This window comes from Engystomops pustulosus, chromosome 6 (assembly GCF_040894005.1).
Source record: "Engystomops pustulosus chromosome 6, aEngPut4.maternal, whole genome shotgun sequence".
Taxonomy (NCBI): domain Eukaryota; kingdom Metazoa; phylum Chordata; class Amphibia; order Anura; family Leptodactylidae; genus Engystomops; species Engystomops pustulosus.
In genome coordinates, this window is record NC_092416.1 from 78,454,477 (window position 1) to 78,477,177 (window position 22,701).

General features: G+C 39.5%; 1 protein-coding gene across 8 annotated transcripts in view; it reads left to right on the top strand.

The window, feature by feature from the left end:
- KCNJ5 (potassium inwardly rectifying channel subfamily J member 5) overlaps window positions 1-21,934 on the top strand; it is a 105,304-nt gene extending 83,370 nt beyond the window's left edge. For 4 of the 8 annotated variants that reach the window (XM_072156691.1, XM_072156692.1, XM_072156689.1 and 1 more), the window contains 2 exons: window positions 12,434-13,386; window positions 21,215-21,934. In XM_072156691.1, the coding sequence (XP_072012792.1) occupies window positions 12,434-13,386; window positions 21,215-21,492 (1,231 nt within the window). In that variant the 3' untranslated portion in view covers window positions 21,493-21,934. Of the gene's footprint in view, window positions 1-8,299; window positions 8,319-12,433; window positions 13,387-21,214 lie in introns of those variants that run through there. The other 4 variants (XM_072156693.1, XM_072156690.1, XM_072156687.1 and 1 more) reach the window with 2 other exon arrangements.
- The last annotated feature ends 767 nt before the right edge of the window (window positions 21,935-22,701 follow it).

The following is a 22,701-nucleotide window of genomic DNA, read 5'->3' on the forward strand; positions in this document are numbered from 1 at the left end:
ACCTGGCAGAGGTTGCTTCTCGATCTACTAAGAGCTTGGAGCCTCAAAGTAGATCCATCTGCAGAGCACCAGTGGGTAGATTATTAAGACTGTCTTTCAAAACTTCAGTCTTAATAGATACTCCCAATCGTTACTAATGGAACATACTCATCTTTGACTCTTAAAAAAAGTACTGGATGCACAGGAACTTTTGATGGTCCAAACAATGGATCTGTGGTCTGTTTTTTGGCCCATGTGTCAATGTAATACATTCCAAAGCCATATGTCCCCCAAAATGGTCTGTAGTTTATCTGTATGGCTTCTGTTTTAGCAATCTACTAAATAAAATATCAAAGCCCATGACATCTATGTGGCATCTATATTATCCAACTACTCTTCGTTTTCTACAGACTCCTCACGGATCTGTCAAAAACACTATCATGCTCTTGGCTACATTACAATGAATCTGTCAGTGTCCTGTCAGTTATTAAAAACGGATGGCACACGTTCTAAAACGTTTGTTCGCATAGTAGCGTTCTTCTCTTGTGATTTATTCCTTGCATTACCTCTGCACTTCTTGTATGTCTTTCTGTTTATTCTTTCCTGTGTGTCCTTTTGGTAGAGCTTTCTGTGATTTATTCCCTGGGATAGACCAATAAGCAAAGTACTGCAAACACCTCCCCCCCCCTCTCCTCCTCCCCACAGACAACAATCTAGTACTGAGAACGGAATGTATTTCGTAAGTTGTAGAATGGTGGGTATAAGCAGGTAATGTAGAGTCACCTGATGGTGGAACACAGCATTTTAATGTCTACTTGCTGCTGTTTAATGGCAGATTGTATCTAGCCACGTATACACTTTGTAAAAAATGCAATCATCTACTCAATAACTTCAGCCATATGATAGAAATTTTACTGGAAGAAATATACAACCTTGTAACACAAAGACAATTATTGCAGTGTGTGCAGTGACTTTTTACTCAAAAATGGATCTTATGACTGTTATAAAACATTGATCTTGCTTTTTCTGGAAGATGTTGTAACAAGACATGATTGTAAAATTGGGAATGACTTAATCTTTTATTGCCTACATGAGATGCCAGCTTTGCAGAATTTTGAAGTTTGTCCCTGTTTTGGTCTGTTTCTGCAGCATTGAACCAGTTTTTTTTCAAGGGGCTTTTAACTGCAAAATAACTGTACTGATTTGTACTTGAACTCTGTTAGCTCAGTGTTATGCCAGGTGGACACATGTCCGCCGTGATGGAGAGGAGGAGGGGTGACCCCTCGCTATTGAAATGCACAACGTGGGACATGTTCTATCTTTTTCCCATGCATCGAGCAGTACGGTGCCGCACTATGGGGGACATATGTATGGCCGCAAACTTTCGCTGCGATTCACTAAGATTGTGCGCCCGATATCCTGTATGTGTCGCTTCCCCACTCAGGTCCGCTGGAGTTCACCTTGTTATTCGTATTGCATGTAAGTGCATTGTCTTGAGATACAATGTGAAAGTTAAATCGCACGCACCACCAATTTCTGTCACGTAAAACCCAGCGCAGCTGCGTCACTATCCGATTGTGTGCAACATGATCCCAGCGCAAACCCCTGTTAAATACCTGTCAAAGCTGCGCAAATCCCGAAAAACCGTGAACAGTCCGACAAAAGTGCGATCCGCACCCTTGGTAAATAAGCCCCTATGTTCTGTAGCACATAGATTAGCACAGTCACAGTGTCTGTATCTATCAGTACGTTTCTGTGGTTTAACAGATAAAGAAGAGATAAAGAAGAAGGCACGAAGACATAATAAAAATTTCTTCTATTGCCTTGTACTTAAATTGTTCAAAGTTTGTTGAGCAGTTACGGAACATTTAAATATTGAAATGCTTTGCAATGAAATCTAAGTATTTATATAATCATCCAATGTATATTTTCCCTCTAATACACCATTTATTTTCATAGTTGTGTCCATAGTTATAACCCATTATTCCTGCACATGGGGCTTACCAGATGGCTACATCCTTTTCCTTTTTACCTTTTACACCTGATATGTTCCAAGGCCAAAGGTCCTGAGTTCTGCTGTATGTGATTTTGTGTAGGCAGACTTGTCACTGATATATGGTTGTCAACCTTCACTAGGAAAGATTCCACCATGGCTGATGGCCTTTTCCAGTGCTGTATAAGGAAGCTAATCATTTCTGGGAAACACACTGGCTTATTTTCTATATACCCAGCATCTGAGCAAAAAATGTGTTTTCGATGTAGGACCTATATAGATATTGCTTTTGATATAGGTCATATATTGCTAAAAGCTAAAATCATACTTTAAAATGAATTACAGGGCAGATAGAGGTACATACATTTGGAGCGTATTAGGTCATAAATTGGCTGGACATATAAAGATTTTGGCATAAAAATGTCTCAAAGTGGGATTGAGGTTTTTTTAGGGACTTTTTACTGTTAAAAAGTTTCACATTTCCATCACTTCATTAATCTGGTGTAAAAGTAGAACTACTGCTAGGGCAACACCATAAAAAGCCAGATTCATTACTTGGGACTTTTGCATTAAGTCTCCATAGTTACTCCAGTCGACTGCTGGTGTATGTGCTGGGATGTTTTATGCTGAGATTTTTTGGGGTGGAATTTTTGGAAAAAAAATCCCAGACAGAAAGTAGACCATAAAAACATTTATTAAAAGGCAAAAGCCTTTAATTAATCTGATGGGCAGCGGAGCTCCGAAAAAATAGACAAAACTGTCCCAAGGAACCGGACTAATGATGAATAACCTCCTTGGTTTCAAACCCTAATTTCACAATTTATCCTGCCGTTAAACCCCACACACACACTGTCCTTTTTGTAAGCGCATTATGAAGAGATTTGAACTGTCAACAGATGTTTTGAGGGTTTTTTTCTTTCATTTTAAAGGAACAATGGTTAACAAGAAACCAGCAAACACACTTGTAAAACGTAACATATAGAAGGTCTTGACATCAGAAAATGCTATAAATCCAACATTGTGTTTAAATGATGTAAATGTGCATATGTAAAAAATTATTGTCTTATATAAGCTTATGTGTATTAAAGTTAAACAAAACAAAATGTGTTATTAAGCAACATATTGGTTGATTAAATTGTATTTACATGAAATCCACTTCCCATGGAACAAGTTATGTGAAATGCACACTGTGCAAAGTAAGGTTAAATGCACACAGGATGGAATTGCTGCAGAAGTCACCTGTGTAGAGAAGTGTAGCTTGAATAAACAGGGGAATACAGTAGTAGAAAAGTGTATATGATTTTACAAATATCAACATTCTGCTACAGTTTATTTCAGCATGAAAGTTCTTCTATGGTTTACATCAATAGCTTGTATTGTTGGCACACGTCCTTCTTCAAAGAAAAAGGGTCAAGCCCCTAGACCACCATACATGTTGTACTAGTTGTAAAACTGTCTAAAACGTGTGATAAATGTGGTTTAAAACTGTGGGACGGATGGGAGGAGCCGGCCATATCGCGGACCGGAAGTTCCCTGTGCGTGGTTTCTGTGCCCCTGTAAACAGGGGCACGGATCAAACTTGCTGTGGCGCGGGACATCAGCGGCGCCGGAGGAGGTAAGTAAACATTTATTATTTTTAAATAGCCCGACCATAGCTCAGCCCAACCATAAGCCACTTTTTATACCCGGATAACCCCTTTAAGTCTCCACACGTCTATAATGCAGTCTTAATTGGCAAACTCTCCATAAGGAGAGCGCTTACTTTCTGACCCTTGTTAGCAAGTCACAGAACGTGTGACCGCACCGTTAAAAAGTAGAGTGTGTCCATTTTCAACAGATTTTTTGAATGGATGTTTTTTTACTATAGCTTGTGAGTATTTGTAAAAATTGAAAAGATCCTTTCCACAGCCAAGATTTAGAATGTACAGGTAGCCTTATTGTCAGCTAAGATGAGGAATGAAGACAATACAGAGATGAGGCTTAATACAAGGATTTGCACCTGTGCCTTTGACTAATAGGTCACTGTTACTAGTGATGTGACATGGCACAAGTAATTCTGACTCCACTGGATCCCCTAGCATTTGGACAGCTCTGGAAGCATCTCTTCTGCAATAAGGGACTGATTATTATTTAACACAAATGAATTTTTGGCTCTCTGCCATCACATGCATCACCAAGTAGCACTCACACACTGTGCCCCTCTGCACACTCTATTGGCAGGATTATGTTTTGTAGGCACGATCACGCAGTGCCATCAGATACATCACCAGGATTAACAGGCTGCAGGCACGGTGACCAGTTTTCCAGTCTATTAATCTATATGGTACTTTTGTAAAGGGGTTTGTGTGCAAGGGTTAAATCTACAGTGAGAACATGGCAGAATTCAAAACACTGAGGTGTATCATAGATGTTAGTAGCGGGGGATGCTTGTGTAAAAAGATGGATTACCACTGTGGACCAACCAATTAATACATTTGTAAAATGCAAGGTGCAGAATTCCTATCCATGCTCATTTTCTCCCCATAGAGATAATGCTGCCATTTTTATCTTACAGCTAAAATTTATGTAGCAGCTACTTTCCTGTTGTAAGAGCAGTGATGCAGAAATGTAATGCAAAAAAGAATAAAGCCTGCTTTAGTCAATGTTGGCAAAATTGGGCGAATAGATTCCTGCAATTAGACTAATGGTATAATATGTAATTAATGTGTTTTGTTTTAGTTTTTTGTTTTGTTTTCTCCTTCCTTTTTTCTATAAAATAAATGTATGGAAATTTTTGCCTTTTGTTGGTGTATGGCATCTTGAAAGCCAAGCATGCACTGAGGATTCTGGGAAATAAAAATTTTAATGAATGTGTAATAAAAAACAATGGCTCTGTGCTATGTTTAAATGAAGACGGCTCCCTCTACATCAATATCTGACTTTCAAGAAGCCTATTGACATGAGGTAGGATTATGACCAAACCAGCAAGTGTCTTCCAAAGTGAACTCTCAACTCACAGACTCTTAACTGTAAATTAATCCTACAAATGAACATCAAGTGACCTATTTCTTTTTTTTTTCTCTTTTTCTTTTGATTTTATCACACATGTAAACTACAAAATCCAAACTTTAGGATTATACTGTGTGTGAATTTACACCCGAGCAAAGGTCTCATAAATGTTATAGCTACTTTTTTACTGATGATAAAGTATCTCCTGTCTCACATGTCTTACAGTATAAAATAATAAAATGGATGGTTGTGATGTCATATAGGGATTTATTTCATGTCTTTATTGCTCCTTATCGTATGATTTTGTCTGTAAAGTCTTCATGCACACTGTCTGTGATTCATGTCTGATATGTTCTTAAATTGAGTAATCCTGAATTAACCTATTCCAAAGAGAATCGGCTTCTTTATATAACATAATATTGGTGGGAGTCATATGAGGTTTGGATCGGAATAATAGTCTCCTCAGATGAGATTGGTATCTATTATACAATGCAAAGTCACTGAAGTATATTCTATAAGCTAGTAACAGGTTTGCTATATACAGTATAGTTATAAGTTTACAGATGGAGTGAGTCACAACATCCAGGTCTCCATCCAACCAGCTAAGAGAGCACTGCAAATTCAGACAGAACAGAGCAATTCTGTCATGTACTCCTTATGCACACACATTGGACAACCGTTTTCTGCAAAGTTATTTGAAAGACTATATACACTTTAACCCTTTTGTGACAGCCATTTTTTTTAAATTTCTGTTTTTTTTCTATTTTTCATAAATGTTGCTATAAGAGGACTTGTTTCTTTGTAGAATAAGTTAGTGTTTAAATGCACCATTTTTGGGTTAATTCATGCTTATTGATTATTTTTGATGAACTTTTTTCTAGGAGGGGAAAAAGGGAACACAACAAATATATATTATATATATTATATATAACAAATATATATAATAATTTGAGCACTGTGCTCTCTGCACTTACTACCTAGAGCACCATCATGCATGGTACACCAGTTGTTGTGCTTGGTATTACAGTTCAGCCCTGTTCACTTGAATGGGACTGAGCTACAAACAGGCCATGTGGGAAGTAAGTATGATGTCCATGGTCAGTGATGCAGAAGCGTTTTTGAGACTCTTTGTTCTAAAATTGATGACCTATCCCTAGGAACAAGAACTTAAGACTGTTTCTATCTAAAAGACCTTTATAATTCAAATATTGTTCACAAATTTGTATAAATGTATATTAGTAAGCACTTCACTTTCTTTGAGATAATCCATCCACCTTCCAGGTGTAGCATACCAAGATGATGATTAGATAGTATAATTATTGCATGCGGGTGCCTAAGGATCAGTATCAGATGCAAGCTCCATTTGCTTGACACTGTTTAATACATCTCCTTCAAACTCGTCATGTTGTTGATTTGTGGCCTATTGAATGGTGGTCTGCTCTTCAATCGCTCTCCAAACAAAGGGAGGAGCATAAGCTCCCTTTGTTTTGGGGAAACGCCCAGGCTGAAGTTTCTGGTTAGCATTACCCGTGTGTGTATACAAAAATTCATTAACAGACTAGCTATAACTCTGGGAATGTGATTTCTCTTTTGCCCGAAATGCGTTACCTGCTTTGTTTGAATAGTCCTTTAGCTGTATTTTCATATATCATAATAAAGGAAGTTACTATTTTTAATCGTACAGCTGGGACCAATCTTTTTTTCAATTTGCTGTCCATAATATACATTTGTCCATACCATAATCTCACTGCCATCATGGGCCATTTGATTAACAATGTTGACATGTGCAACTGCCCTGTACATTGAAAATGAAGATTCAACCATGTAGAGAATACCATTCCAACATGCTAATTTTGGAATTATCACTAAATTAAATGTCAACGTTTATCCACTCAAGTTGATTCTGAGGACAAACTGTGGGTCAGGTGGAGTTTTGTGAGGACGGCAAGCACGCAGATGAGCTTCCCATAGATGATGTTGTGTCAGAAGCTGTCTGGGTGTCTTGCCTCAGACAATCTTGGAGGCAAAGATGTTGGAGTGGTAACATGTGAACTACAGTTGTGAGGCCATTGGATATGCAGTCTGAATCACTTTTTGTTAATGTCTTATGATGGAGAAATAAACGTCAATTCACAGGCAGTTCTGGTGGGGGTTCCTGCAGTCAGCATGCCAATTTCCCAGTCCCTCAAACTTGCAACATCTGTGGCATTGAGCACATTTTGAAGTGGCTTTTTATTGTGGCCAGCCTAAGCACACCTGTGCAATAATCATGTGTCTAATCAACATCTCTATATGCTACATATGGGAGGTCAATGGATTATCTCAGAAATTGAGTAGTGCTCACTAGCAAAGACTTGGGCAAATTTGTCAACAATATTGGAGAAAATGGCCTTTTGTGCACATAGGAAAAGTCTTAGATCATTGAGTTCATCTCCTGAAAATTGGAAACAAAACCAAGAGTGTTGCTCTCGTACAGCATTTTTGTTAAGTGTAAAATAGAAGAAGTGAGTCTTGTGACATTTTGTAAATGAAATCTAAATATCTGGAGCATGGAGAATTGCATGTTACAGGCAAGTACATGCTTAGAAATCTTTCTTGACGACATTTAGTGTTTTGTTGGATAGTGATAGGCCATGTTATAAGGAAGGAAGTGATGAGACGCGCACTGCGCTCATGTTCATACTATCAGGGTGACGTTTATCTGTGGAGCCTGGTCAGGAATGTTCTGCGGTGACACTGTCCTGGTAGCAGGGAGAAGCGGCCTCAGGCTAACCCTTTCACCTCAGGGATCTTGCCGTAACTTCTGGTCTTTTATCCTGTAGGTATCATTAGTTGGCAGTGTCTTGCTCTTAGCAGTTTTCTTGTAGTAAATCATATTAAGAACTAAATCTTCCACCAATTGACATAAAAAATGGATGTTTTGTAGACATTGTGGGATTAATGTACACTGCTATATGATCTGTTTTGTAGATTTATCAAATGATCAACTTCTGTTACTTGGGTGATAACATTTGCCCCCCATCCCATCCTGATTTAATTGCATGTAAAACCTTTATTTAATATAAATCTGTGTACTGAGGAAATATACTGTGAAATCTTTATATATAAAAGTCCAACACTGGGGGCCATTGAATCTCTAATTTATTTTTTAGAAAAATCCTAATTCGTTGCTCCTATTTTTTTTATTGTTCTCCTCCCTGCATTCTATGGAGACTACTGGGGGGGAGTAGTGAGTGAATGGGTTAATCACACTGCTAGAGGCAGAGGATGAGGACTGTCAGAGCAGTAGAGACTGGAATCAGCGGGAGGAAGAGGCTCGCTGTCACCCTTACACCTGTGACACATCTGCATCTTGCATGTATGTTATTGTTTCCAGTAACTTCTTTTTCTTGTGTTATTATCATTATTGACATGCGCCTGATAATGTGAGGCCACTGCTTTAGCAGCTCTACTCAATGACCGTAAGCATAAGCCAGTATGTGATGTAATTTGGAAACACAACCTTGATGTCTTATTCACAGTCTGAATGTAATGTTGATTGGGTTGCTTGTTACCTGATGCTTATGGCATCAGTAATATTAATAGATTACATTATGTACATATCAAATAATTTTATTCCATTTGTCACTAAATATTTGACTTGTAAACCTCAGAGTTAGAATTCTTTTTGTTCTTTCATCTTCATATCTAGGTACAATTGTCACTGTTGTTTACTTCAAGAATTTGATTCAGTTTTAGTGTAAATTACTAGTGTTAATTAAATTGCCTTATGTCTGTAAATCACTTTTGTAATTGAAGGTAAAAACTTTTTATTCTGGATTCACACATCTTTACTGATAAACTCTGATTATGTTACTGCTGCTGTGGCAATGCCAGAGAATTGAAAGATGCTCATCCATTTACATGAGAGGTTGTGATGGATGTGTGGACCCTGTGCTTACCTCAGTAAATATTTCTGTGGAGGTAAATGAGGGATATGTTGAAAAACAATAGGATAGTTGATTATTTGCATTAAGCTCTGTTCACATTTTCATTGTTTCCCTGCTACTAGCAGTAGAGTAAGGACTCTCACAAGTCCACAAAATCTCATCTGTTGGCAGTTTGCGTGTTATCGGTGTGTTGTCCATATTGTATGCGCATAACTTTTTTCTCATCCATGTGTCTTCCGTTGTTTTCATGACCACCAAAAAAGAATAATTGTCGAAATCAGTTTTTTTTACAGTCCTATTGATTTCTATAGAAGTTTGTTGTGTGCATTTGAAAAAAAATTTAGTGCATGCTGTGATTATTTAAAGCAAAGACCATAAATCGGAAAAATAAAGCCAAAGAAAATAAACCCTTTGGAAACATTGTCAGTATGCTAGCTGTTATAAGCAAGGATGGCATACGGACATGACTCACGCAAGTGTGCAAGAGCCCTAAGGACCATTGCATGACCCACCCCGTCAGAGCCTTATAGATCCGTGAAAGTAGCTATTGCCATTCTGCCCAAGTAACAGTGGCCTCTGAGGTCCAGTTGGATACAGGGGAAGAGTTGTTTTACCTGTCAACAGAGCGAAGTTGGTGTCCTAGAGGTTATGCTGGTGACTTCTTTGAATTGCAAAAATAGTTTTTATTAATTCAATAGTCCGTTGACTAATTAAAACTACTCTCATTCCTTCTAATACTATTGCATAATAGCTGGGGGAATCCTGATTGTATCCCAAGGCAGTGTCTGTGACACCAGCGCATTTCCTGATTGTTCTAGGAAAATTGTGACACATGGGTTTATATAGAATTATATTTTTATGGTCTCATGTACAGTTGTCTATTTTTACAGTTGTGAATGTTATAGGGATTTTTGCTATAAGGAAATGTTTTCAATTAGATCTATAAGACACCCTGATCAACTGATTCATGTGAATGTACAAGAGAAATAAACCAGTGTAAATGAGGATTATACAAAGAACTGCTGTATCAAAGTTAATGTTAGCTCACAAAGCTAAGGTTAATTTATAAAGATTTGCCCCTGATCTGCATATTAGACCAAAAAAAAGCAACATGCAAAAACAGAATTTCTTGAATCAGCTGACATTAAAAATTAAATAGAAGCACCTATCTAATATTTCCCAGAGTTCAAGCTGTTTGCTTTCCTTGAGAATTAGGGGCTCGTATGGCCTTTCCCTGGTAGACTTGGCTAGTTGGGACAAAATGCTCCTTTTATAATCAGATAAAATGACAGTTCCCATTTTATTGACTGTCAGTTTCATAACTTATTTTCCATTATCAATTAAATAAGCTCCATATTCTACATTGCATTACTGATTTAACTGCTGGTTATTGTACTGAATATACAGTATTTTTGTATGTATTTTGTATGTGCCATCATTTTATGAGATACATTTGTAACACAGTGGACCTCTGCTGACTGTAAGGTTTTGGCACATTAACCAAGCATGACTTATTTCTTAATACTTAGTACAGAATGATATTTTCCAATTTCCAACATTTCCAGGTTTTTTTCATCTTCAGCCAGAATATAAATGGAAAGAGGAGGTTAAAAAGTAATAACAAAGATGAATCTATTGCTCAGTGATTGAGAGGCTGTTCTCTGCAGTCCTGTAACCATCCATCAATTGTGCAATCTACATTAGCTTTTACTCCATCCTAAATCCTAATATTATAAAATTCTGTCCACATGTTATACATGGATTGGCTGTATATGGCAGGATTTCAGAATTTCAACCGCACTAATTGATGGAAAAGCAGGGAATCTGTAATTTCTACTCCATAATGTGTTGCTTTGCCCTTACATCAATTACACTGAACAATCACATCACCAGGAAGACTTATGTATGTCCAAGTGTTCAAGCTGCTTTTTATGGGCTTGTCCAATATATTTAGTATGACCTTTTGTTGATGCCTACTTGAGAGCCTACACATGTGCTTGTATGATTACTTTACTAATGGTTCATAGGGCTTCACTGTTATGTAACTAAAAATGTTTAATTCTAACATTTGTACAGCTTTATAGTCTACTTTTGTGTTTGACATATTAGAGATCTGCGTTTTCATTGAGCGAATGAGAAGGTCTTCTGTTTTAACCTCCTCTACCAGAAGATATTGAGAAGTTTATTGGCTTTCTGTGAATTTAACGCTAGTACTTGTTGTGATATAAGGACCTAGATGGGAGCAATTTCTACACTCTCTTCACAAAGCCAGTCGTCTTTGAGTCTTCTCAAATGTTTGCTGCTGTCAATGGATGAATAAGAAATATTTGTTTCATGTTTTTCCGACCTTGCATTTCAATGTCCATATTAGCTAGTTTTGTGAGGGGAGTAAATAGACAGTAACAAAACGGGGGAGGGGAAGTAATTTTCAGAGAGGAATAGATGACATGATCAATTTTATTCTTTGAATCATCATAACAGGGATTCAAAATGATAACAAATTTTTGTCTGCATTATTACTTTTGCACAACAAGGACGCAAGGTTTCTGCATCATCTTAATCAAAACCCTTAATCAAAAATATGTTAGAAGAGCAGTGGGAGATTTCCTTTTTTGTGAGACAAGCTGTAGTTTTGGAACATAAAATACTTTTATACTTGGCACTGTTACAGATGGAGCAATACAAATGGTGTGTGTTTTTTAATTTTCAAAAAGTATTGATTGTGCTTATATAATGTAATAGAATATAACATATATATCCAAGAAGTCTACTCTATTTTATTTCCTTGATATTTTATTCTAGTAGGGGACTTGAACATGTGATCTCTTATTTAGGTAGAGTGTTTAAAGTGTTGATGATTAATTTGTCACATTAACTAATTTTCATGCCAGTGGTGATCTCCATTGCTATGCAAACGAGTTTATCCATCATGAGTCATGTGCATAGAACTTGTAAAACCGTGCCATGTATCAGGATGTTAAGAGTGGCGTGAAAAAATATATTGCTGGTCACTAAAGCGTCAGGTAGCTTTGTTAAGTCCTCCATACACATTAGATGAATGATAATATGCTTGCCATCAATGTTTGTCTTCTTGACTATCTTTCAACACAGATGTCAAAAAAGATGCAGATAGTACAAGTCGTAATTCAGGTGCTCAATCCTTTTTGTTCTTTTTTCCATTGAGATCATATGTTTTATCTGTACTTACTTGTCTGAAACTAATAATTTGCATAAACTCCCTTTTTTGGGCCTGCCAAATTAATCTTCAATGTACATAGTACATGGTATATGTCCACCCAAGAAAGCTACATTAAAAAAAAAATCTTATATGCATTATACATGTAGGAATGTAATATTTGCCTCTATTATTCTACAGCTGCTGCACAGTAATTACATTTCTCATAGATGTAATATTTTATGAACATTGATTCACTTCTGATTCAATTCCAGATTTGTCTCTGCTATAGGCAAAATACTCCAGAATAGATGACAGAATGCATCTTCACACACTGATTTTAATGAGTGTTTTTCTTTTCTAATCCAGCAGCTACTCACCCCTCATGGCTAGAGACTTAAGAGTTTCCATGGATCAAAACCTTACAGTTGACATAATTCCCAGGGAGCCCAAGAAGTTACCCAAACAGGCTCGAGAAGATCCATCCTTGATGGTTGACCGCTCCAATATGTTCTCAGAAAGCAAGAAGCCACGTCAGAGGTACATGGAAAAAGATGGAAAGTGCAATGTTCACCATGGCAATGTCAAAGAGACCTACCGATACTTCAGTGACCTCTTCACCACACTAGTGGATCTCAAGTGGCACTTCAGTCTGTTAATTTTTACACTTGCATACACCATCACATGGCTATTTTTTGGACTTATTTGGTGGTTTATTGCATACATTAGAGGAGATCTTGAGCATATAGGGGACAAAAGTTGGGTCCCTTGTGTAGAAAATCTCAATGGATTTGTATCTGCATTTCTCTTTTCAATTGAAACAGAAACCACCATTGGCTATGGATATCGGGTGATAACTGAGAAGTGTCCAGAAGGAATTGTCCTGCTTTTAATACAAGCAATTCTGGGCTCAATTGTCAATGCTTTGATGGTTGGTTGCATGTTCGTAAAGATTAGCCAACCCAAGAAACGAGCAGAGACCCTTATGTTCTCTAATAACGCAGTCATTTCCCTTAGGGATGGGAAACTGTGTCTAATGTTTCGTGTGGGAGATCTTCGAAGTTCCCATATTGTGGAAGCCTCAATCAGAGCCAAACTTATCAAATCAAAGCAGACAAAGGAAGGCGAGTTTATTCCTCTAAATCAAACGGACATCAATGTTGGTTTTGACACTGGGGATGACCGTCTTTTCCTGGTCTCTCCTCTGATCATTTCACATGAAATCAATGAGAAGAGTCCATTTTGGGAAATGTCTCGTGTTCAGCTAGAAACTGAAGACTTTGAGATTGTTGTCATTTTAGAGGGCATGGTGGAAGCTACAGGTGAGTCCTTTAATTCACTAATTCACTGTATATGTATATACCTTAACTTAAAATAATCATAACATTATTTTATTTTGTTAATTGATTTCCTTTAGTGTGCTAATTTTTACTCAATTCTGTCTGAATATTATAGCTGTATTATACCCCCACTGTAGTAGGATTTATCAGCTTCTAGGTCGAAGTTGCTACTTTGTTATTGAGTCACATATACTATAGTAGTCGTCAGTCACAGCTAAAAACAAAAAGTCAACAAATTGCTATGAGTATCTAGATGTGAACTTGTGGGACAAAAGCAACAGGGTTCAGGTCTTTTCCTGGTGGAATGGATGAGAACCTTTTTATAGCATTTTCTTTGGCTATACCTGTATGTATTAGATTTAAAGGCTAATTTTAGAGTATACTGTATGTTCCTGTACATTAGTGTGGAATATTATATAATGTTGAAAATACATATAATTGGCAAATAGGTAAAAAATTGAGAAAATATAATAGGCTGCAACTAAGTTGAGGTGGTAGGGAAAGGTTTTATAATGTGCTGCCTGGTTCTACTAGCTCCATTTTGACTCCAAAAGTAGAAATAACATGGTGTAGGGCACTTTGATTCCCACTATATTTGTGTTGGGTGCATCGGATTAATTTATTTTTGAATTTTATTATTTTGTCATTTTAATAAATAACTGTTTAAACGTCCAGCCACTTGGAAAAGGGGCCTGATCAAGGTTGGTGGAGGCCCCCACTGAGTGTAGCATGCATACACGTCCTCCTGCTTACTATCCACTATCCCAGCAGTAACACAGCTGCATACAGCCGCCTCACCCCTGGTAGCACAGCTACATACAGCCAGCTCATCCCCAGTAATATATCTACATATACCTGCATTGCCTCCAGTAACATCACTACATACAGCCGCCTCGGCCCCAGTAACATGGCTACATACAGCCGCCTCACCCCCAGTAACATGGCTACATACAGCCGCCTCGCCCCCAGTAACACGGCTACATACAGCCGCCTCGCCCCCAGTAACACGGCTACTTACAGCCGCCTCGCCCCCAGTAACACGGCTACTTACAGCCGCCACGCCCCCAGTAACACGGCTACATACAGCCGCCACGCCCCCAGTAACACGGCTACATACAGCCGCCTCGCCCCCAGTAACACGGCTACATACAGCCGCCTCGCCCCCAGTAACACGGCTACTTACAGCCGCCTCGCCCCCAGTAACACGGCTACTTACAGCCGCCTCGCCCCCAGTAACACGGCTACTTACAGCCGCCTCGCCCCCAGTAACACGGCTACTTACAGCCGCCTCGCCCCCAGTAACACGGCTACTTACAGCCGCCTCGCCCCCAGTAACACGGCTACTTACAGCCGCCTCGCCCCCAGTAACACGGCTACTTACAGCCGCCTCGCCCCCAGTAACACGGCTACTTACAGCCGCCTCGCCCCCAGTAACACGGCTACTTACAGCCGCCTCGCCCCCAGTAACACGGCTACTTACAGCCGCCTCGCCCCCAGTAACACGGCTACTTACAGCCGCCTCGCCCCCAGTAACACGGCTACTTACAGCCGCCTCGCCCCCAGTAACACGGCTACTTACAGCCGCCTCGCCCCCAGTAACACGGCTACTTACAGCCGCCTCGCCCCCAGTAACACGGCTACTTACAGCCGCCTCGCCCCCAGTAACACGGCTACTTACAGCCGCCTCGCCCCCAGTAACACGGCTACTTACAGCCGCCTCGCCCCCAGTAACACGGCTACTTACAGCCGCCTCGCCCCCAGTAACACGGCTACTTACAGCCGCCTCGCCCCCAGTAACACGGCTACTTACAGCCGCCTCGCCCCCAGTAACACGGCTACTTACAGCCGCCTCGCCCCCAGTAACACGGCTACTTACAGCCGCCTCGCCCCCAGTAACACGGCTACTTACAGCCGCCTCGCCCCCAGTAACACGGCTACTTACAGCCGCCTCGCCCCCAGTAACACGGCTACTTACAGCCGCCTCGCCCCCAGTAACACGGCTACTTACAGCCGCCTCGCCCCCAGTAACACGGCTACTTACAGCCGCCTCGCCCCCAGTAACACGGCTACTTACAGCCGCCTCGCCCCCAGTAACACGGCTACTTACAGCCGCCTCGCCCCCAGTAACACGGCTACTTACAGCCGCCTCGCCCCCAGTAACACCTGCCTCCAGGATAAAGTGCCCTAGGGAGTCTGAAATTATAAAAAACTTATTTAAAAAATGTTAAAAGGAAAAAATGTTTAAAGCCTAGAACACACATAAAAATAAATAAACTGTAAAAAATCATATACATGTGAACTATCCCCGCACCCCAAAATGCCCTCTCTATTAAAATATAAAAAGATTATTCCTGGCCCTGAACACCATAAAGGAAAATAATTCCCAAATGTCAGAATCGCCACTTTTTTGCCATTTTTCCATCCATGAATATTTGAATAAAAAATGATCAAGCGGTCATTTAGGTCCCAAATTTATATAAATTAAAATGCCACCACGTACCGCAAAAAAAATTATACCTTGCATTGAATTTGGCAAAAATGGCGAATATTTTATTTTTTTTTTTTTTGTACAGAAGATTTTAATTTTTAATTCTACTAAAACCTAATAAAACCCATATAAACTTGATATCTCTGTGATTGTATCAACCCAAAGAATAGAGGAATTGTGATATGGGGTGCAGAATAAAAGCTGTAAGAACAGAGCCCACAAGAACACGCAGCAAATGTATTTTTTTTGTCAATTTCAACACTTTTGGAATTTTTTTCCAGCTTTCCAGTACATTGCATCGGTTAATAAATGGTGCCACTAAAAAGAATAATTTGTCCCGCAAATAACAAGCCCCCTAACATCTTTTTGTAAATGTAAAAATATGTATCGGTTTTGGAATTAGGAAGGTAAAGAACTGAAACGCAAAAAATGAAAAAGGGCGGAGTTCTGTAAGGGTTAATCCATCTGTTACGAAAGGCCCTCGTGATCAGAGAAGACAAGCACTGAGCGGTATTTCTTCAGGTTTTATTCCAGTATAATCACAAGTTACATATCAGCTATGTCCTCAGGTAGAGCGCCGCAGCTTGCTCTCCAGACAAAGGTTCATCAACAACTGCCTCTCAAAAACAGTTACAAAACAATATCCCCACACCCAAATCCACCCCCACCTCCTCTGCTATCTGGTTATCACCTACTAGGGATGGTGGGAATTTATTACCCTAGTACAGCATCCCCCACTGGAGCTGTGGGGTCACTGAGACCTCTGGAGGAGGGTAGAACATTCCAGGACTACAAACTTCCAGAGGTCCATGTTACACACATGATTATATACAAATACACATGTAACACAATACAAACCCCATATAGTGACACATCTCAAGCATACGTCACAGCACATCAAGTATACGTCACAGCCTACCGTGACAGCATCCTTGTAAGAATATGCCACAATTGCAATTGCAGTTTATTTAATTTCTTCTGTAGGTATTCTGTAATCAACTTTGTGTGGTAGTGTTGAAAGGAGAAGGCCATTAAGTAGCATAATCACTAATCCAACAGAAAGGTCCCCAAGTGCTGTTGCATAATAGTTCTCAATGATTATATACGTTCATTTAGTCTCAAACCTCTTCTTGGCACAAAAACTGTGCACGGTGGCTTCATAGCTTGGCTTTACACAGCCAAACCTTACTTCAACACACACAATGTCAAGCATTGGAGTGGTGTAGAGCACAATGGGGTCACTGTGTTCTCTAGAGTCATGAACCACACATCTGTATCTGGGAATCTCATGGAGGAGTCTGGGATTGCATAATACCAACCTGACAGCATTGTGTTACCCTATAGTACAAGTCTTTACAGGGTTTTTTTTTTAACCAGGGTAGACCCTTGCCAGAATCTTAATGCTTGCCAAGACCTTGTGGGCAATTAAATGATTTTAACTTTTTTTGGAACAATAATAAATATTAGAGGTTCTCTGGATAGAGCAGGACACGAGCAAGGATATAAATGTGTAGCCCTCTGTAATTTTTTATGTTTACGCCTTTCATGGGGGCACATGTATCATAGTTTTTGGCTGCCACTTTTTCTAGTTTCCTGAAGTTGGCCTACTTAATCATTGCAATGTGTCTCAAGTTTTTTCCCTTTGTGATACATTTGATGAGTTGCTTCTTTAATCTTACTTTTGCAATTTTTTGTGGTGTGCGACTTTCTAGTCCCAGACAGTAGTTTACCAAGAGTAAGACTGGATCTAGCATGCTCTGTTTTGGGACTAATTAGGTATAAGAATGAGACCATTCCAAGCCCAAAAGTCACACAAGTTAAACAAACATCTGGGCTACAAAGATAAATCTGGTACACTGCACTAAGTCCTTGAGGCAGATAACTTTGGTACACTGCTAGATTCTGCACCTAAAAAGTCTCAAACTGTGAAAAGTCTCACATAAAGTCACACAAAAAAAGAAAAAGCAATAGGAGAGATGCATGTGTCGCATGCAGTTGCTTTCCAATTCTATAATGAGTTTATATTATTTATTCGTATCTAGTATTTCATTGATGCACTGTATTTTCTGTAATCACTTTGCCCCTCTCAATATTTTGTTAGCGATGCCTGTGCAATGGTGTAAATCACTTTATTAGTCATCATTAGCATTTCCTAAGATGATTATGTTAATACTAATTAATCATCTGTGAAATAGTCACTTAAGTTCATGCTTTTAGTTCTGCTGTTTTCTCATTAACTGCTGCATGAATGAGTGGCTAGTAGTGTAGATTTGTACCGTGTTAGCCATGGAGAGCAGAAGAAGAGTGAAGAAATCAGGCGATACCTTTTTGAGGCTAACTGAGTAATATACTCAGTTAGCCTCAAAAAGGTATCGCCTGATTTCTTCACTCTTCTTCGCATGAATGAGTAACAGTTCCTCCATCTTTAGTGTGCAACCAAATTTGACATTAAAAGAACTGCCATCTCCTGTGAAATGTCTTGTTTTAGTAGATAATTACTTTTCTTATAACAATCCCGGATCTTTTTTTACTATAGATCTACATTGTAACCGTGTTCTTTTAATCCAACAAAACCTTAAAATAACAGCAACCGGATTACATTGTCTAGAACTGTCAATACTGATTGGACAGAGTGAGGCCGGCCGCACACAGCCATGGCTGCTATGTGAATCCCTAACTCCTAGGACCAACCACAGCACAAAGAATGTGGTTCTGGTGATACGATATCATGTAATCATGATGTCGTTATGATGATCTGAGTCCTGTCCTCTGCACTGTGGATGGTCCTAGGAATCTGGCACACAGTCAGTGTTTCACAGATCGGCCGTAGTGACAAAACCTGACTTTAAGAGCAAACCTCTATCATTGCTAAAAATAGAAATGGGGGAACATGTATTTTTATTTCTGCATTTTTATTTCTTTTATTTTTAAGATTTTTCATTGTTTTGTGGCTTTTCAATGAGCTTTTTGCTGTCTATCTTTTGTTTTTCTCTGCGACGTTTGCTTTATGTATAATTATTTTTTCTCTATTTTTTTGAGACTTTTGGGTTACAAATCTGCAACTTCAGAGGAAGTATTGTGTCCACTATTGAAGTACAGCTACTTGCCATGTTGTAAATTGTAATTAGTTCAGATACTTTCAATTATTAAAATTTGCACATGTAGGACCTGTAGGACATTAAATTTACAAAAAGCCCAAATTTCCATAGATTTTTGCATTCACAGCTTATTGAAATGTATTAGTTACTTCTAACGAAGCTTGCTTTCGATTATTTGTTTTGTTGCCCAATTACATGTGTTTATGTAAGTTTTAATTTCCAGATATAATAAATTTCAGGGTCACATGTGGCATTTGCCTTTGGTTTTTAAACGCAATGCAGAAACACATAAGTTTTACCATGCTTTGGCTGCTTTTAAAACAGTTTTTTCTTTTGCTGGTTACACTTCCAACAATGAAGAGAAACACTTTTAAACCAACTAAACTCATGGTAAAATTTAAAACACATGCGTTTCTGTGATGCTTTTAAAAAAGGATCACAAAGCCACGTGTGACCCCAGCCTCATATGTCGTCATCTCCTACAGTGACTACAGTGCTTAAAAATGCAGGCCATGGCCACTCCTGTATATAACCCCCTCACGTGGCTTGTGTCCACTCCTGTATATAACCCTCTCACGTGGCTTGTGTCCACTCCTGTATATAACCCCCTCATGTGGCTTGTGTCCACTCCTGTATATAACCCCCTCATGTGGCTTGTGTCCACTCCTGTATATAACCCCCTCACGTGGCTTGTGTCCACTCCTGTATATAACCCCCTTACGTGGCTTGTGTCCACTCCTGTATATAACCCCCTCACGTGGCTTGTGTCCACTCCTGTATATAACCCCCTCACGTGGCTTGTGTCCTCTCCTGTATATAACCCCCTCATGTGGCAGTGCCCACTCCTGTATATAACCCCCTCACATGGCTTGTATCCTCTCCTGTATATAACCCCCTCACGTGGCTTGTGTCCTCTCCTGTATATAACCCCCTCACGTGGCTTGTGTCCTCTCCTGTATATAACCCCCTCATGTGGCTGTGCCCACTCCTGTATATAACCCCCTCACATGGCTTGTATCCTCTCCTGTATATAACCCCCTCACGTGGCTTGTGTCCTCTCCTGTATATAACCCCCTCACGTGGCTTGTGTCCTCTCCTGTATATAACCCCCTCATGTGGCTGTGCCCACTCCTGTATATAACCCCCTCACGTGGCTTGTATCCTCTCCTGTATATAACCCCCTCACGTGGCTTGTGTCCTCTCCTGTATATAACCCCCTCACGTGGCTTGTGTCCTCTCCTGTATATAACCCCCTCATGTGGCTGTGCCCACTCCTGTATATAACCCCCTCACATGGCTTGTATCCTCTCCTGTATATAACCCCCTCACGTGGCTTGTGTCCTCTCCTGTATATAACCCCCTCACGTGGCTTGTGTCCTCTCCTGTATATAACCCCCTCATGTGGCTGTGCCCACTCCTGTATATAACCCCCTCACATGGCTTGTGTCCATGTGGATTTGAGACATTTGAAACAAAAAATCTTTTTAAAAAAAGCCAAACGTTACACCTACCAGGACAGGAGAAACTAAACGTGTATCACAAGTAAAAGACATGATCATACATAAGGCACAAAAAAAAATGCCAAAAGTCTCAATAGAAAAAAAGATGCATGTTCCCCATGGTGCCAAGAGACCTTTTAATATGTGAAATCATACTAAAAACAAATTTTTTTCTGATCAAAATGGGCCAAACTAATATATAAAAAGGAACGATAAGAAAACAATATCCCTTGGATCTGTCTATTGGAGGGGTCCACTTAGTGCTAATTAAACCGTTATCATCCAGGCCAGTTCTCGCTGTCTGATGTCATTGTGGACCGGTTGTCTGTACTATTCTCAGTTTGTACTTTTCCATTATTGTTTCTGTGATGTTTGTCACATAGACACTAATGTGAACCAGAGAGCAAGTCTACGGTAATTTTCATATAATGTTGTTTGGGCACAAGAACCTATAAATCATTATTTGACCCCTGTGACTCTTAGGTTAGCTCTAAAACTAACTTTGTTCCCTGTTTCAAGGGACATTAAGCAGGGCAATAAATAACACAAGCTGCTTGGTAGCAAAGGAGCAGTAGCCTGAATACTTAACTCTATGTTTACAGGCAGAAAAGTAAACCTGGTAACTAATAATGTTTCTCCGCAGCCATAGGTGATCCATATAGAGATTTTTCTTCAATGTCACTGTCTTAGTTGTTTTTTTTTCCCTTTTTATATGATTCTTGCAGGGATGACTTGCCAAGCACGCTGTTCTTATGTGGCTACAGAAGTTTTATGGGGTCACCGATTTACCCCTGTCCTTACTCTGGAGAAGGGTTTTTATGAAGTGGATTATACAACCTTTCATGATACCTACGAGACCACCACTCCCTCTATTAGTGCCAAAGAGCTGGTGGAATTACATAGAGGGGATCGGCTCTTCCATCAACTCCACACACCACAGAGGAACGAAGGAACGCAGAATGGAGCCCCCAGGTCAGAGAACATTGGAGCACAACCAGATTAAGCTGAGAGAAGAGGGAAGACTTGTTCTGCATGAATCTACATGTCTCCAGTTAGAAGAGATGTGACAGATTTGGATTTTTAGGCTTAGATCCTGGCAGAGATTCTGAAGAAGACTTGCAGTTTCAATGGTAAGGTATCTCTGTAGAAGACTGATGAGTTTTGGCTCCTCTAAGTCACGGCAAGTAGGTTACATCCAGCAGGACTCTTGTATCAGATCCACAATATGGATAAGAACACTTGTTAAGTAGCCACCGTGTATTTTGTGCTGACCTTTGACTGCTGCTCATTTCTTTGCAGCAAAAGGAATATTCATTTTGCAACTCAGACATCCAGTATTTGAGTCCAGATATTTTTCATTGTGCAGGAATAGTGGGATGTGTGTATGGGGTAACTTTCACTTCTGTTATCAAAACATTAAAAATAAAAACATATTTCTATTGTTAGGTGTTTCCTGTGCTCTGTAAAGGCAGAATGTTCATTGTGTTATTTCTATATCCAGGAGACGAGGCAGTAAACGGCGAGCATTGCCTAGCACATGCTTTTCATTTCTCTTATTTTGCACTGTTTTTGCACTGTATATTGGACTTCCGTGTGATACCAAAACCGGACCAATATCTTTTTAACGTTTTGTATTCAGTGTATTACAATGCAGCACAATACTCAAAATTACGGTATATTATTGAAAATGTCGGCTTGTCCCAAGAATAAAATGACACCTTAACCATCTACATGTGCCGAGGTATTAAAAAAGTTACAGGTTTTTTAAAATGTTCTAATAAGCATGGATAACTTAGCAGTATTTAAGCTTATTTCATAAATTGTATATATTCTAAAGCACAGAATAAAAATGTAAAAGAACACTGGTCAAAATTAGGGAACACTGTCATGATACCTGCAAGTTATTGTTAATAATTTCATTAATTAGCAAAAAAAATCCTATTTAACTGGCAGCCTAACATTCCAGTTTGCACTACCTTTGCCTACAGCAGTAGGTTGTCATGTTGAAAGCCAAATGGGTGACCCTATCAGCTGTAGGAAGAGAAGTTGGTTGTTACCAGTCTGTGATTTCTAGAACATTGCATCTTAACCACATCAAGAAGACTCCCAAGAAGACGGGTCACCCTAAAAAGACAAGTGCAAGAGAGGACAGGATCAGGGGCGTAACTACAGTGGTAGCAGCCATAGCGGCTGTCAGGGGCCCGAGCATTCA